Raw genomic sequence first — 17,600 nt, 5'->3', positions numbered from 1 at the left:
AAAGTAATACATAATAGAAGAGATATCTGCACAACCATATTCACTGCAGCATTATTCACAACAGCTAAGATGTGGAAGCAATCTAAATGCCCATCAATAGATGAATGGATAAAGAAAATGTAGATATATATGATAGAATATCATTCAGCCTTAAAAAAGGAAAGAAATCCTATGCTACAACATAGATGAACCTTCACATGCTAAGTGAAATAAGCCAGTCATGAAAAAGACAAATACTGTATGATTGCACTTATATGAGGTATCTCAAGTAATCAAACTCATAGAAACACAAAATAGAACGGTCGTTGCAGGGGCTAGGGTGAGGGGAAAAGAGGGAGTTGCTCGATGAATACAGAGCTTCAGATGCAAGATGAAAACGTTTTATTGATCTGTTACACAACAATGTTCACAGTCGACAATACTATACCATACACTTTATTAAGAAGATAAATTTGTGCTATGTGTTTTACCATGATGAAAAAAAGTAATACATAATAATAAGAGCTATGAATTTTTTTTAAAAGATTTTATTTATTTATTTGACAGAGAGAGCATGAGCAGGGGAGGGGCAGAGGGAGAGGGAGAGGCAGACTCCCTGGTTGAGCAGGGAGCCCGATGCAGGGCTCGATGCGGGGCTTGATCCAGAACTCTGGGATCATGACCTGAGCTGAAGGCAGATGCTTAACCGACCTAACCACCCAGGCACCCCAAGAGCTATGAATTTTCATTGAGCTTTTACCATGGGTCAACGTTGCCCTGAACACTTTATGTGCTATTATCTTATTTAAACATTCCGACCACTGAGGTGGGTCCCATAATCATCTCTATACACAGAGGAAGCAACCACGGCACAAAAAGGTTCCATAATTTGTCCATGATGGCACAGCTACTAAATAGTAAGCTAGGATCCATGCCCACGAAGAGTCTGATTTCAGAGCCCCATTACACAACACAGCCTTCCTTATTTATGCTATGCTGACTCCCTTTAAATGCAAATCCAGTGAAATCATATTTCCCTTCCAAAGCAAATCTAAAGCAAAACTAGCAATGTGTCCAATTTTCATCAGATGCATTTAAAAGACCCAGATCTCGCAAACTTTACTCCAAGGAAAGCTTGAAAAAAATTTGTCTATGAGCAAATTTTTGTTACTTCTTTGAAAAGTTAAATGTATGTATGTATGTATGTACGTAAATAAAGATAACCTCAAAAGATCAGCAATGACCCCAGATTGAGAGTTCAATTGGTTAAAAAAAGATAATTCATTGCATCGTTTTCAATTGTCTCTTATCTTTTATTAGCTAGTAGTTTTAGGGAATTATTTCTCTATCAGGGTCCTTGTTTTCCTGATAAGGTGTCTGTGCCTTACATCTCCTAATGAGTAAAATGAAATAATCAGACAAGGCAGCCTCTAAGTTCCCTCACAACTTTAAATTCAGAATTTATAAATCTCTAATTTGTCTCTGCTTTCAAATGTATGGTGTGTCTTCTGTGGCTCAGAATCTCACACGGTTGACCTCCCGTACATCTTGCATAGAACCTGCTGTCATCCATTTGTTATGTTTCTTCTTGGGGCTGCGTCCACTTCAGATGGACGCGGTTCTTTATATTTCAGGATGAGGTCTTTCATTACCTCACACAGTTACGGCTGTGAGCCCCTCATAGGCCCACAAAGAGAAACAAACCGCAGGTCACAGAGTGAGGGCAGGGAATGAAACTGGTCGCCAGGCAGCAGTAGCAAAACCACATTTTAAAGCTACACAACAAACAAGGGTGATGCCAAGCAGCTGGTAGGTGAACAGGTGCCTTTTAACATACCCATAACCCAGCAGAGTTTTATACTTTGATTCATTATGTTGACCCTTTCTTTTGTATTTGTGTTTATGGGTCCATAGTAGCAGCAGCATCAGTAAATTTGGAAGGTCTTATCTGACAGATGATAAATGTGTAGAAAGAAGAAGCAAATGAAGAGTCGCTTCTCCCAAGAGGGAGGGCGTGGAGTAGAAAGGGGCTTTGGGAGCTCTCCGGCCAGGGCTGAATATTATCTCTGTAATTAGCTAGCTGTGCAACTTTTTGTAAGTTACTTAAACTCTTTGAGTTCCCTCATCAGTGGGATGGAGATAATGTTAAATCCAGCACACAGGAGGCACTCACTCTGTGTCTATTTCCCTGCCCCTCACCTTCCTCCCTCCAAGTTTCCAGAGGGGCACTTTCCAGCAGCAGCTTAGAAAGCAACTCAGTGGTAATCAGCGGCCTTCTATTACTGGTAGTGATGAATCAGCATAATACACTGATATCTCTATTATTACAATGCATTAAGAATCAGATTTACATGGAATTGAAAAAGCAGGCATAATAGTAATCATGCAAAATTATCACCTATGGTAGTCACACTTGTAGACACCGGTCATGTTTCCCAGTAGTCTTCTCAAAAATACCATCATAGAAATAAAGTTAAAATACTATGACCAGCAACAATACAAAGGTTGAAAGGACAATATGACCATTGAAGAGATAATTCCTATGTTATTAATAACAACCCACACAAGTGTTCCGAATCTTCAAACTTCTAGAACATAGTTCAGGATACTGCTCGACTCAGTAGTCCCTAACCCTATTACTAAATAATAAAAACACAGAGGAGGGTAAAGTCTGGGTGTTTCCAAGGGTTCTAAGCCCATGTCTTTCTTAAGACATTTCTTTAAGAGTCCGAGATACCTGGGAGAATATCCAGACCTGAGTTTACATATGTTCAGTAGACCGTCTCTCTTAGGACAGTGTATATGATGAATGGTAGCAGACTAGTTATGATACCTGAAGAGGACTCTTCAAATACAGTTTTATAGGTGTAAGTACACTTGTGGATGCATGAACTGCAGCTTAAAATTTATGTAATAATACACACAGATTAATACATACATATGTATGTATACAACATACACGAATGCCTTAATACATCGTCAGGGTGGCAGGTCACAGTATGACAGTCTGGAGGGTGGATGCTACGCCTGCAGCCATACCTGGGTTAAAAACCCAGCTCTTCCATTTATTACTTACGTGGCCCTCAGTAATCACATTAAGTGATTATCTGGTTTTTTGTCTGTAAAATGGGGCTAATAAGAGGACAACTGGGAGGATTCAATGCGATAATAAAAATAAAAGTCCTGTTCAGTGCCTGACACGTGGTAAGATCCTGAGAAATGCAATCCTCAAGATATGCACAGATATCTATTATCACCTCCTTAGCAGACATAAGCAAACTGAGGTCCAGAGAAGTTTGAATAGCCTGTCCCAGGCACGGGCTGGACAGAAGCAAGATTTAAACTGAAGATTAGCTGACGCTAAAGCCTGTCCAAAGGGCCTATTTCCCAAACAGCTAAATGCAGTTTTACATATATCATTTCATGTGTTTTCAACGTATTTTTATTAGGTAGGAAGAAGAGAGTTTGGCTTGGCAAAATCTACTAAATCAAATGGTTCTAGGAAAATCAATCATCATCATCATCTAGAAACAAAGTGTTGTATGAGTTCCTGATAAAAGTCAGAAGGAAAACCAAAATGGAACAAAAAACCCAACAGAACAAAACAAATGGGCAGTTGGTTACGACAGGCCAACCTGCTCCAAGAACTTAAGCACTCGCACACAAGTTCTTCTTCCTGAATACCCCCGTCCAATCTTCCTCCTGACACTCTGTCAGAGGATGTAGAAAGACTCCTCCCGCACAATCAGCCTGTTGGCTTGCTCTCTTTGTGCCACGCTGAGGAGCTAGCCTGTTATTGCTGGCTGCCTGGAAAAGCCCGGGTTCCTGCTGAATTTCTCTTTCTTTCCCCTCCCCCACAAAACAAACACACAGCAGCTGAAGGCTTGGAGAAACAGTATTCATTCCTGTAGGGGGGCAGAATTTTTCTAGACACATGCAATGGACTTTTAGGAGCAGTGTAACAAGCCTTGGCTGGGCTTATATGCGAATCCTTTCCACACCTGCGAGGTTGTGCATGGACACACATACAATTAGCAAAAAGCTCATTACATACGGCACTCAACATGTAGCAGCATACTGAAAGCCCCTTCGGTGTGAACCCAGAGCTGCCCACCCCCCACACTTGTTACAGGAACATTAGCTTCCGTTGGCCCTTACTGATCTAGGTCAGTCCGGCAAGAGAGAGCACAGTGGGAAGGGGGAAGTAAAGGACAGAGGGAGTGGAGGGGATGAAAGGAGTTCAGGACACACAGTTTTCTCCTACCTTGAGTTACCACCCTATGTTCAAAATTAAGTCTACTAAAAATTGAAGGGCTCTGGATAGAGAACAGAACCAGTGAAAAATTAAGATGTATTTAAAATCTCCCCCTTCTCCCCTCTGTTCAAAGAAACTTCAGCAATTCTGCCTTAGCCACCAAAATGTCCTTAATTTTTCTGCTTTTTGGGCTTTTTTCAGTCTGGATGAGGCAGAGAAGAGAGTGGGAGGGAAGGAGAGGGGGGCTGGGAGCAGAGGTTTAACAAAGGATCACTTTAACAGAAACTACTGAGTAATCGCTCTGTCCTGGGCCAAGAATAACATCAGCTCAATGTCGGCAATTAGAATCAGGTCAGTTGGGCCTCACAGCCAGTGCGGCCCTCCTCACAGCCCCCCAGCACGGAGGGCTACTCATGCTGATGTCACCAGCAGTCGCTGCTGCCCAACAAAGTCCCCCGACTCAGCTGGAAGAAAAGTTTTTTTATCCTTCTCCTTCGGGGGCAGGACGCCAGAATGAGAAGGAAGTGGGAAGCAATGAGTGTAAACTAGAGAGAAGACACACATTGGCATAGATCAACACGTAACAGATTCATTTCACCACCCGGAGCTGACCAGGATTCTGCCATGTCTCCACCCACCCTGAAACTCAGGCTAAATAAATGAATATACGTAAAGCACCTGGAACAGTGCTTGGGCCACAGTGCTTCCTGAGTGTTGGCTATTACTATTAAAAGCAAAGAGGGAGGAAACTGTCCCATTCCTTATCTCCTGTCCACCATAAAACTTGAATCCTGGGAGCAGTGATTGCTGAGCAGAATGTACCCTGATAAGAAAAATGCGCACGAAAAGTTTTCAAGTTTGGAAAACTTATTTATAAGGAGACTGTGGTAGATGGAGTGAACAAGATGGAAACAAAGTTCCTATAAAACAATGATTGCCTGAAATTTTATGAGGGCAACACTAAGTTTTAACATATTCAGTCTCCCTGCCAAAGGAGAGAAAACAAATAACCAAAGAGGAGACGTTTCTAATCTCTTTCCCTCTAGCTCAATGGCTCTCAAAAAGTGTGGTCCCCCAAAGAGCAGCACTGGTATCACTTGGGGAAGTTGTTAGAAATGGAAATAATCGAGCCCCATTCCCAAACTGACTAAATCAGAAATGGGGTAGGGGGGGTTAGCGATTGGTGTTCTAACAGGCCCCCAAGTGGTTCTGTTGCTCAGAATCAGGGGTCTGCAAACCAGGGCTTGTAAGACAAATGCAGCCTGCCACCATTTCTAATAAATAAAGTTTCACTGGGAACAGCCACACTCATTCATTTACATATTGTCTATGGCCGTTTCCATTCTACCGTGGCAAAGTTGAGTAGTGGCCACAGAGACTCTATGGCCTAAGAAGCCTTAAGTATTTACTATCTGGCCATTTACAAAAAAAGTTTACTGACACCTGCTCTGACTTACAATGATTTCTTCTCTAAAACTGCTGGTTTTACTCATTGATGTGTAAAAGTGCATTGCCGCTATCAAATGGACTGGATCACACCTATTTCCTTGTACCTCAGTCCCTGGAAATCCTGCCAATGGCTCTGGGTGACTTCCTCTCTGATGCCCACGTTACAGTGCCAGTCTCTTGTTGAGGTGGGTTCAGTACATGACACTTTCTCAATTTATGAGTTCAACACTAGACAGAGATGAAAATCAAACCTTCCTCCGCATGAATGGTTAGAGATGTCCATTTCCAAACATATCCTGAATCAGAGTTTGCCTTCTTGAAATTAATACCTTCAATAAGCTGGCTACCTAAGTGCAGAAAAGGATGGAGGACTTCCTCTGTGTGTAATGCAAGAAAGGCTGCATGGTCTTTCCCAAAGACATTTTTAGGGAATCACTACGAAAGGCACAGTCCATGCACATAATCGATATAATTTGATACACTACAGTGCAATACAATATAAAGCCCCCTTTAATGGCCGGTGATCCACAGGTATCTCTTACGGATGAATGCTAAGTAAATTAGATTTCAATTCCACCCTCAAACAGGCAATTAACCAAACTGTTAGCTATTATCAATGGCTATGTATATTTTAGAAAAATGAATCCAAAACATATGGAGTTCATCAAAGAAACCTACCTCTATCTATTAACCCAAGGGCAGAAACACAGAGTATGCAAAGCAGGCTTTCATCAACACGTGGTGATAATTATAACGGTCAAGTTTAGCACAGCCATAAGGTAGGCTAGAAAAGAGGCTTAAAATCTAGGGGACTTATTTGCTATTTTCTTAGTTATAACCTTTTCAAGCTATGAATTTAGTTTCTTTAGCTCTCCCCACAGTCCCAGAACTTCACCCTGACTCATTTTTACCTAAATCAACTATGGATTAGAAGAACATGGAGAAGAAACAAATGATGTTATAAACATATATAAAATTATGATGAATGATTTTCTGTTCCCTCTCCAGGAGACACAAGATAACTCCCTTCTTGGAGTTCTAACTCCTCCCTAACACAGATATTCTGACAGATTCTAAAAAACATGTTTTCCATATACTTCATACTTCAGTGAAACTAAACCAGTGTAATCTCACTGGAAAAAAAAAAAATCCACAATAGCAGTACTCTGAATTTTCAAAGGAATGTGAGTCGCTGGAAGCTAATCAAAAGAATGAGAAGGGCTTTTAAATGAAGCGGTTTCTAAGAGTGAAAATCAGTAAAATGGTCTCTCTTCCCCCCAAACTTCAGTGCCCTATAATCACTTTAAAAATCATCACCATTTCAAGGTATGAAAGCATTAAAAGGGCCCAACTGTCTAGATTCATTAGATCATTGATTATGCTCACATAAGGGAAATAAGGCTATTTTTGAGACCTCTCCTGTCCAGGATCTGATTAAGCTGGCATTCTCAAGTACTCTGCATGGGGAGTTCAGAAGTTCACTAGTTGTAAGAAATTCACACAGAACAAAAAAAAAAATCTAAGATACACGTTTATATTTACAATTGTGAAAATGCAAACTGCCTATCCCAAAGACTATCTAAATGAGGAAATTCTATGTGATGGAGGGCAGTGTGGTGATCAGAATGAGATGCTACATTCCATGCTTTCTAGGCAAGAAGTCTGGATTCTCCTCCAGTAAAAATGACCTACCGAACTACTTCACAACTACCGATACTTACAATTTCTCGTAAATTACATTGAGTTAATACAATATAGAGAGTATACCACCACAGAAAAAGATGAGCATGTAATGAATGAAATCAAAAAAATAAAATGTCTGGACCTGGACAATAGTTAAAAAGATTAAGTAGGGCTAGAGAGCATAACGATAATGCTTTATTTAGAGGGAGGGAAAAAAAAAACTTCGGGAAACATTGCCTTAGTCTTTGAGTGAATATTAATTTTTCACAAACTAATGCACACTGTGTACTACATTTTTCTAAGAGCAAATAACAAGAGATCAAACTGATACTTCTTCACGTAACCAAACAAAAGAGAAGCTCATAGAATCAGTACTGATTTAGCTCAAAAGAACATGTAGAACATAGTAATGGATTCTAATGATAACACTGAAATCATCAAGAAAAAGTTAACTCTAAAAGGCCTGATTTTTTTGTGAAGTCATCCTTTCTCTGTAATTTGGGCCACACTGACACACGAGTACAATTCACTTACACAGCGACCTCACACATATTCTCAGGAGTTTCTGTCATTGTAGAGACGGTGAACGGGCAACCAGTGTTTCACTAGAGCGTAAATGCCATGACAGCAAGGATTTTCGTGTATACTATTATATTTCTGTGTACGTTGTTTTGTGTACTGCGAGCCAGGAGACCAAAAACCAAACTTACGGCCATTTCCTGTGACAAGAACTTGAAACATTTTTGATACCTTGAAAACCTTGGTAGGTCATGAAGGATTAATGTGTGCTTACATACACCAAGTGTGTAAAGATAAGGAAGTAGTACATTTAGAAAAAAAAGTTGCTTCCAATGTTAGCTTTTAGGTAGATGGAAAGTAGACCCTCTGGGAGCTTACTGAACTACCACCATGCAACAGAAAGGGGAAATGATACAAGAGATTTCCATAGAGAAATATTCAAATGAAAGAAAATGTCAAAACTGGATCAGTGTTCCCTCCCAGCAAAGCCAACATCATGGCTTCAGAACATTTCTTGCCTTAGAGTTAGATTGTCCATGAATCATCCAAGCCATGGTGGTGTTGGTAAACACTTGGGAAACTACTCCTACCTTTCCCTTTGACTTTATTCCCCACCCCGCCACCCCCCCTCCCCACAGAAGGAAGATACTAGCATATGGAAAAGCCTTCTCTGAATTACCTGGTGCCGGGCTCGACTCTGGTCCAGAAGCTGCCGGGACTGAAGTTTTTGTTGCTCAAGTTGCTGCAGGGCAAAATGGAGTTGGTAACTGCCCGCTGTGGGGTGATACTTGTGCTGGGGGACCACCCCTGTAGCCTTGCTATACGCGTTGTTCTCTACCTCTCCCTCCCAGGCAAAGCCACCTGTTTGAAGGCTCCTGAAGAGAAAAGAAAGCAGATTTCTTAGAGAGGTTGTATGAACAACCTAAAGGAAGAGAGAGAAATATCACAGGTGTTTTCCTTTATAGCTAAACACAGTGCGGAATTACAAATCTATCTGTGTGATAAATGATCTAATTCGCCCACTGAACTGTGGCTCCACGAAGACAAAGTCAGAGTCAGCTCTGCTCTCCATTTTATTCGTAGCACTTATCCCGAGGCCTGGCACATGGTCACCGTACAATAAGTATCTGTTGAAGGTTAAACAATTAAAACAGTCAATTCGGTCCCCTGTGATGGCCACAAGGGCTTCTGAGAGGAGCCAGGGAGCTTCAGATGCAGGACGGCAAGTCAAATTTAAGGTAGGAACAGAGGCACAATCATCTTCTCTAACATCCACTTCAAAAGTATAGGGGTGAATTATACAGAATTCATGGTTTTTCTTAACCACCCATTAGTGAGCTCATGCGTCCCTCATGGGACTAAAACAACTGGTCTTAGAAGATACTTTTTTCATTATTCTAAATTTAACCTCAACAGAGTCCCCAGCTGAGCTGCTGTTTAGCCTGTACATATGAGGAAGGTGAAGGGCTGGGGGCCTTTGGGACTGTTCAGTACCCATGCTAGGCTGTTTGTTAAATACTCTGACCTTCTTCCTTGCCCAGATTCCAAAATTTTAGATTCTGGTGACCATGTCTGTGTATATCCCAGCTGAAGTCTTCGTAACTACAGGCCTACACTTGCCCTCTCAGTCCGTTTCTTCCAAGTAGAAAAGTCGCTGTTTATACCACTTCACACCCATTAGGATGGTGACTATTAAAAACAAAACAAAATAAATGGGAAAAAAAACAAAAAACAAATGCTGGCCAGCATGAGGAAACGCTGGAACTCTCAGGCATTGCTGGTGGGAATGTGAAATGGTGTAACTCCTGTGGAAAACATTCTGGCAGTTCCTCAAAAAGTTAAACACAGAATTACCATGTTATCCAGCAATTCCCACCCCCTCCAGGTATATACCCCAAAGAGGAGCCTCGGATACTTGTACACCAATGTTCAGAGCAGCCCTATTCCCAATAGCCAAAAGGTGAAAACATCAACAGGTGAATGGATAAACTGTGGTCTATACATATAATGAAACATTAGCCTTAAACAGGAAAGAAATTCTGACATGTTACAACATGGATGAACCCTGGGGACATCATACTAAGTGAAATTAGTCTATCACAAAAGGACCAATATTGCATGATTTCACTTCTATGAGGTCCCTAGAAGAGTTAAGTTCTTAGAGACAGAAAAGTAGAATGGTGGTTGCTAGGCTGGGGAGACAGGAGAATTGGGAGTTACTGTTTAATGGGTACTGAATTTTTAGTTTGGGATGACAAGAAAGTTCTGGAATGGATGGTGGTGATGGCTACACAAACTGTGAATGTACTATTTGCCACTGAATTATATACTTAGAAATGGTAAATTTTAGGTTGTATATATTTCCCCACTGTTTTTAAAAAAAGGTCCCCATTAATTTTTAGAACAGTCTTATCTGGCAGCCCTTTTCTCTTATTTTTGGTTCTCCTCTGGACCGTCTTCAATTACCCTGTGGTGTTTTGTTTTGTTTTGTTTCCTTTTTGAAGGACAGTGACTGGAAAATAGTACAAGGAACCAGAAGACTCTCCTAGTGAACAATCTTACACCCAACCTGGTTACTGGGGCTGAAAGAAAGGAAACAGTGCCTAACTGAAGAGAAATATTCATAGTGATTTAAATCATCCTGCTGTTATTTCCTCTACAAATTTCCTTTGACATTAAGGATCATTTAAGTGGCAGGGATGCAGCAACACTGGGGTAAGGTTATACAGACCTTCCTGAGGCCTGACCTACAGGCCACCGTTATTTATAGCCTGATTCCTAATGACTCCAACAGAGCCCAGGCTCCTCTCTCGTCTGTGTTCTCCCACAGAGCTTCGTTATTCCAGGGGTCTGCTTTGGTTTCTCTGCCTCTTTCAGAGAGATTTCCAAATACCTAGTTAAGGGAAAGTCTGTGTAATGTATTCTGAAGTCCAAGGATGAAAGGTTTTTCTACTCACATAATCTCACCTCTGACAGGTCCCATTCTTGCTCATCGCCTCCCACAGTTTGGCCCCCACAGTTCAGTTGCACAATTACACACTTTCAGCTAATCTTCTCGGAGAACAGTACCAAAAAGCTCAAAGCTTACTTATGAATTTTTCTGAGTATGACATCTGATCTCAGGGATCCCTCAGTGTGCATGTGGTTACAGAGTAAAAAAGAGGGCACGTATTGCACGGTGCACTGGGTGTTATACGCTAGTAATGAATCATGGAACTTCACATCAAAAACTAGGGATGTACTGTATGGTGACTAACATAATATAATAAAAAAATATTATTATAAAAAAAAAAACCAGGCTCTTTCCCAAGGGACTTCCAGAGATAGAGAGAAATGTGGTGACCAATGATCGAGTAGAAAGAAGTATCTAAATACGCAAATAAAATGTTCCAATGATTCCACAAAGTGAAGTGTTGAGTGGGAGTCAAAGAGGAGTTATAGGGTGAGGAAAGGAGGGGCCAGAGGAAGCTGTTATCTCTTTTCTCATTAGTGAGGGAAGAGAAAAGTTTCATGAAGAGAACGTGCAGGAAACAACCACGCAGCTCGCAGAACTGCACGGGCTCTGAGTGGGAGGGAGGGGTGGTGGAGAGAGGCATCCAGGTATAAATGAAGAGAAGGGTGGAGGCAAGAGTGGGCGGATCCAATGAACAAATGAACACAAAAGCAGAGACAGATGGAACAGCAGGAACGGCCTGGCTGAATAACCTTGAGATTTCCGTATCAATTAGGACAGACATTCGAATTTAGAATGAAACTCTTATTTATGATAACTGTACTGAAAGTCAGAAAATCCATCAATTGTGATTCTACTTCCATTTCTGGCTTGCTTGCTGTAGAAGTTTCTAGCCACAAGTAGCAATCTAGACTCAGGAATTCGATATTAGAGGGTTTCTGTAACTACGTTATAACTATGGTGGTCAGAATTCATCTCACTGGCAGGCTAGATTGGTTTTATTTTCTAAAAAGCGGCTTATTAACAGATATTCCTAGGAGATATTTACTTTAATGCCTTCTTGTACATCAGATCAGATGAACGAGGCCCTCTTAATACGGAGACAACCAGGGACAGATTCTCAGGTGTGTGTCCACAAAGCAAGGGTCTGTGAGTGTAAGGGGTAGGACAGTGGGTAAGAGAAGGTCATATAAAAGACTACGGATAAGAGGTCTGTTCATCCAACTGCACACATAGTGAACAGACCGGAATATCATAAATTTTTATAGTAAAATCTGTTTTTAATCTCATCAGTAACCTAAGCCCAGTCTCCAAATCATGGAAGAAAGTTTCTCAAGACAGTAGAAACCTTCCCCAGAGGCAGGAATTTTTACAGTGCACCCTTGGGTGGGGACAGGAATGCTCAGCTGTGTAAGGCAACGTGGTGAGTGCCATGAGAAACTTGCTTGCGCTGAGTGACAGTGGTGGTACTCAGGCCGTGGTATCTCACAATTAAAGCACAAACCTCTGGGGTTTGTAATATGCAAGTTCTACGATGACTGACTTAGAGAAAGTCAGGTGCACTCTCATTTGGGCCTTACCTGAGGTTACAGATCTCCATATTCCCTTCTATGGCATCTAATAGTTTCCATTTCCAGCCAAAATCCACCCTGAACCTCGATTTACTGTAGTCTACTAGTAAAAGATTTTCTACTCCCATCAAAGTTTTGAGCTTTAATTATTCTCTCTAGTTTTTTTGTTATTCTTTCCTCAATATTAAAATATAATATTGTCCATATTCTCTGAAAATAACTTCTAAGAGTTTTATATTATTTCTAGAACAGAGTAGAGAGAGCCAAGAAAGAAAAAAAAAGTAGAGAGCTGCGGAAATACTCAGAATGTCTAACAGTTGACTCAAATTCAAAGATTCAAAGTGAACTATGCTGTATTTCGCCTTTACTACGGATGTAGCTAATAGGCAACAATATGGCAATTTTTTCTGAACATCACCTTCTCTTATTAGCCTGTTCATTTAGAACTTCATCTCACTTTCTACATTACACTGTGGCGTGGCAGGACTAAATGTTTCTCCACAACTGCCCTTCCTATATGGCACAGCCCCCAAACTCCAGCCAATACATCCTTTCTCCTTTGCTTTAATATCTGTTCCATCAAATGGATGTTGGTTGTAAGGAACTTGGAGGCACTGGTTTTTGTATGATGCACTGGTTTTTGGCAAAGCAAATCTTACCAGGCAGTTGCACTCTCCATGAAGATAGGCCTTCAGGTTTTCTGAGACTGTTGTGATTTCACAAGAGTGCAGGGTAAGAATGAGGCACAGGGATGTGACAGTCATACAGAGTGTGATCCTACAGTCCATGTCCCCAGCCTCCTCCACCCAATCCCAGCAAGACTTGAGCTACCATGTGTAGGGAGGGTTGGGAAGTGTGTGGGTGTAGATACTAAGGTCACCAGAGGTTGCATTTTCTTTGTCTATAAATTCTCATCCAGAAGCAGTCATAGCACCCCGGAAGCGTTGCAAAGGAGCTGCAGGTGCTGCACGTCTCACAGGTGAGAGAAGGGCTCTGGCAAGCAGAACAAAGCAGTGCGGGCCCGAGTTAGGAAGCTCTGAGATCAGGCAGGCATCAGGCGGTGGGGGCGGGGGGGACTTCTCTTGGCTTTAGGGGATGTTTCCAACGACAAAATCAGAGTGATTCCTCATGGAATGTTGTGTGTCCCATTCCCAGTGCCTCCCAGGGCAGCTGGGATTGGGCCATATTCACAAAGACCACACAGGGAAGAAGAAAAGAAAGCAAGGAAGGGTCCTCTCCACTGGGGCCTTCATTGCACTAACTTCTCTGGGCTTCAACTGTTCTCATCTGTGAAATGGGGATTCGTTAATAAGTATCTATTTCAAGGGCTGTGGGGGTTCAAGAGCTGACAGAAGTGAAAGTACTGGCATGCAGGAAAGGCTCCAACAATCTATCACCACCACGAATACTACTACTATTACTATTCTTCCCCAGACCAAACGATTGCATTTCACTGCTGCCCTACAGGCCTTTGATGTGGTATACAGAAAACATAAACTCAGTCATTCACCATCACAGGATTCTGTGTTGCCAAGTTAGCACAATCCAGCCATCAGCACAGTATTAGTTGTGAAGTCAACAAGGGCTCCAGTTCACTAAAAAGAAAAGCTCTGCTGAACAGTATCCTCCAAAGGGTTACTATAATTGTGTTACAACTGCTAGGACAGGTTATCTGGAAAGGGACGAATCTGCCTCCTCTTCAATCCACTGAAGAGTGGAGGGAGCAGAGGCACATCCTTCCATCTTTTTACGCATTCAGTTTTCTGCTCAAATCTACTTTCTGCTCCTCCATCAGAGCTGATGGTTCCTGCCTTCTAGTCTTTACTGGCGATCTCAGAGAAAGGACTGTTTATACTCCTTCCTGTCCTAACATCCTCCCCAAGGTCTTTCAGCCTGGCCTCCTTCCATATAAATGCGGTGGCTTCCTTTTTCTGTTCTGGAGGGGGCTCCATGGAAAGTCAGAGTGAGCTGCACAGACCTCTGAGACTCTCCTTCAAAACTCCTGAGCCCAAAGGGGAATCGTATTCTCCACTCTCAGAAATAATGAACTAGAACTCTCTTGGTTTTAATGTTGCTCCCTCCTTCTCCATCCTGGATGTTACCTCTCCTGTAGTTATATCAGAGGCAAAGCCCAAAAAATGTTTTAAAAGCATCTGTTGGACTTGTGCTTCTGAGCAAGCCGTAGAAAGTTTTAAGAGACAGTCATTCCTACCTTAACACAAAGAGCAAGCTGAATAGCTGCTAAATCATATCAAACCCAACAACATGCTGAGGATATGCAGAAACCTTAAAGAATAAAATTCCAGCTTTCAGCCAGGATGGACCCCTGGGAGGAGGAAGTATCTGTCACAGATAAGGGTTAAAGCACAACCACCTAATTTTTGACAAATTCAACACCTGCATGGGGGGATGGTAGCATATATTAGACTCCTTGAAGATCAGCCACAGAGTGAGTCTGTGGCCACCCACCAATACTTTCACTAAGTGCATGGAGAGACCGGAGGCTGGGGCCAGGGCAGGAGACCGACCCAAGTCCCTTTTGGAGAAATTGTGTACATTATTCTTTGACCTTCACCAAAACTCAACAAGTAGTAGTCTAAAAGTTAGTTGTAACACAGAATCTGAAACCAAACCAATGAACTTTTCATACTCTGTTGGTTTATCTTGCACTTTGAATGGAACTTTTTACTTATACAAGATTTTGTAATATCATGCATTAGCCTTTAGGAATACTGGTTCACTGAGTAATGTAGGCCTTCCAAAAGTTGACACATTTCATTATACAATATAAAAGAAACCAAATGTGTTAATATTACTCAATCACATCAGAAAAGTCTTCAAGTATTAGGAAGCTATCAATTCCATAATGGTGGATACAAGTTTTCCATAATTCTAATTTTTATGTGAAAGCTAGAATTTTATCGTAGACAACAGATATCGTCAGTTGTTTTCCTTAAAGTGCCAGGCTTGCTGTTTATTTTTGAGAAAATATCTGCCAAACACCTAAATCTGAATAACCAGAGTTCATCTATCAGTTGTTTAATGAAAAAAGCGGCTAGTTTGGACTGTAACTCAGTCACACAAGTGCTTTCCCTTGAGATGACAATCACACAGTACACAGAAGTGTTCTCTATGTACATCCTATTTTGTCAGACCAAACATTAAAAAGATATGTGATCCAGAGTTGAGATTTCATCATTATTATTGCATCACAAGGATTTTCTTCAGTAGCACTGGCATTTCTCTTGTAACTACAAATGCTCTGGTGGTAAAGATGACAATGATTACTACTACAGTTTGGTGCCACGGCCTTGATTTTTACTAAGGCAGGAGGAGTTTTACAAAAACACCATTGTTTTTGCACCATGTGCAAATGTCACCATAGTGAAAAAGGCAAAACATGTCTTAGCGTGACTATGAAAAACATTTTGACTATACTGGCTTCCTCAAAGGGTCTTGAGGGTGATCCCTCCCCTCCAGCCCCAAGAACAGACTTTGTGAACCACAAACCTGTCGCAATAGAGCCTGGGGACAGGGGAGAAGAGAGCAGGATTGGAAAAGGACTCCTTGGCTACCCAAAAAGCTGACATGCAGGATGAAAAGCAGACACCTCACATGGTTCAGAAAACCGACCACATGACTGTAAAGCATAAAAGGGTCTTTAGAATCTTACTGGTGCTCCCATTCTGCTCTCAAAACATCTGAAGCCAGAGGTGAACTGGAATCTCACTATGGTTGCAACAAAGTCCAGACCCAGCTTAATTATCAATTAGACCAGCTCAACTTCTTCTCCTCCTGCCCCACCCTTCCACACATTAGCAGCCTGAGAAAAGGATAAGCATGTCTTTTCTGAGGGGGTGGAAGGGCAAATAATACTTTGACTTACTTAAGACTTTGATTTTATATAAAATGTCTAGCATACGATTAATAATTATAAAAGTCATGCAGAAGCAAGAAAATGTGACCCGTGAGAGAAAACAGTCAATAGAAGGGCACTGAGAGATGGCACAAATGTTGGACTTAACAGACATGGACTTCAAAATAGCCATGATAAATATGTAAAACGGTCTAGTATAAAAGGTGGGAAACCTGTATAAACGGATGAGGAATTTCAATAGAGATGAAATTTATTTAAAAAAAGAGCCAAACAAGAATTCTAGAAATGAAAAAATATAAAATCAGAAATGAGGAATTTTTTCAAATAAATAAATAAATAAATAAATAAATAAATGAGGAATTTTTTCAAAATGCTTAATAGCAGACTGAACACAATAGAGGACAGTATATAACATACAAAATTGGAATCCCAGAAAGTGAGAGAACAGGGCAGAAGAAATCTTTAAAGAGAAAAAGGCTGAGAATTTCCAAAGCTGCTAGAAGACATTAATTTACAAACCTAGGTAGCTCAACAATCCCAAGCAGGGTAAGTACAAAGAAATCTACACCCAGGCACATCAAAGTCAATTTGCTGACAACTAAAAATAAAGAAAAAAACCTTAAAAGTAGCCAGGGTGATGGGGTGCTGGTTCGCAGTTGTAGAAACATTACCCACAAGGGAACGACAATGCAAATGGTTGCATTGTTGACTTATCATCAGAAAACAAAGACAGAAAACAATGGATAGATATTTTAACGTGCTGGGGGGGAGGAAAAACCAACAAAAAAACAGCCAATACAGACTTAAAGATTTAAACAACACTCTGTACCTGCTCAGCCTATTTGACAATTATGTAAAACTCTACCCAGTAACTTTAGAATACTCATTCTTTTCAAGTGCACCTGGAGCATTCACCAAGATAGTCCAAATGCTGGGCCATAATAAGTCCCAATAAAAATCAAAGGATCAAAATGCAGGGTATAATCTGACTAGAATGTTATTAAATTAAAAATCAGTAATAATATATCCAGAAAATTCCAAAATACTTGGAAATCAAACAACACACTTCTAAATAATCTATGACTCAAGGAAGAAATCACAAGGCAAATTTAAAAGTGTATCCAAGTGAACAGTAATGAAAACACAATCAAAATCAAAAAGAGTACTTAAACAGAAATTTATAGTCTTAAATGTCTATTAGAAATGCATAAAATTAACAATCAAGCTTCTATCTTAAGAAGCTAGAAAAAAGCACGTTAAAGAGTGAGTAGAATAAAAAACAGAATAATAATAAAAGCAGAAATCAATACAGTA

At 40.9% G+C, this 17,600-nt stretch overlaps 1 protein-coding gene across 38 annotated transcripts in view; it reads right to left on the bottom strand.

The window, feature by feature from the left end:
• The window catches only part of TTLL5 (tubulin tyrosine ligase like 5), a 279,806-nt gene that overhangs the window by 77,794 nt on the left and 184,412 nt on the right, over positions 1–17,600 (bottom strand). For 35 of the 38 annotated variants that reach the window (XR_004620449.1, XR_004620448.1, XR_004620450.1 and 32 more), the window contains one exon: positions 8,565–8,760. The exons of 1 other annotated variant lie outside the window; for it this stretch is intronic. Coding sequence is in view for 28 of the 37 variants with exons in the window: in XM_034643095.1 (XP_034498986.1) it covers positions 8,565–8,760 (196 nt within the window). In the remaining 9 variants the exon portion in view is untranslated. Of the gene's footprint in view, positions 1–8,564; positions 8,761–17,600 lie in introns of those variants that run through there. 2 more of the 38 variants (XR_004620457.1, XR_004620456.1) reach the window with 2 other exon arrangements.

The sequence above is a fragment of the Ailuropoda melanoleuca genome, chromosome 14 (genome assembly GCF_002007445.2).
Source record: "Ailuropoda melanoleuca isolate Jingjing chromosome 14, ASM200744v2, whole genome shotgun sequence".
NCBI lineage: Eukaryota > Metazoa > Chordata > Mammalia > Carnivora > Ursidae > Ailuropoda > Ailuropoda melanoleuca.
This window is presented reverse-complemented; position numbering and strand designations above follow the sequence as displayed.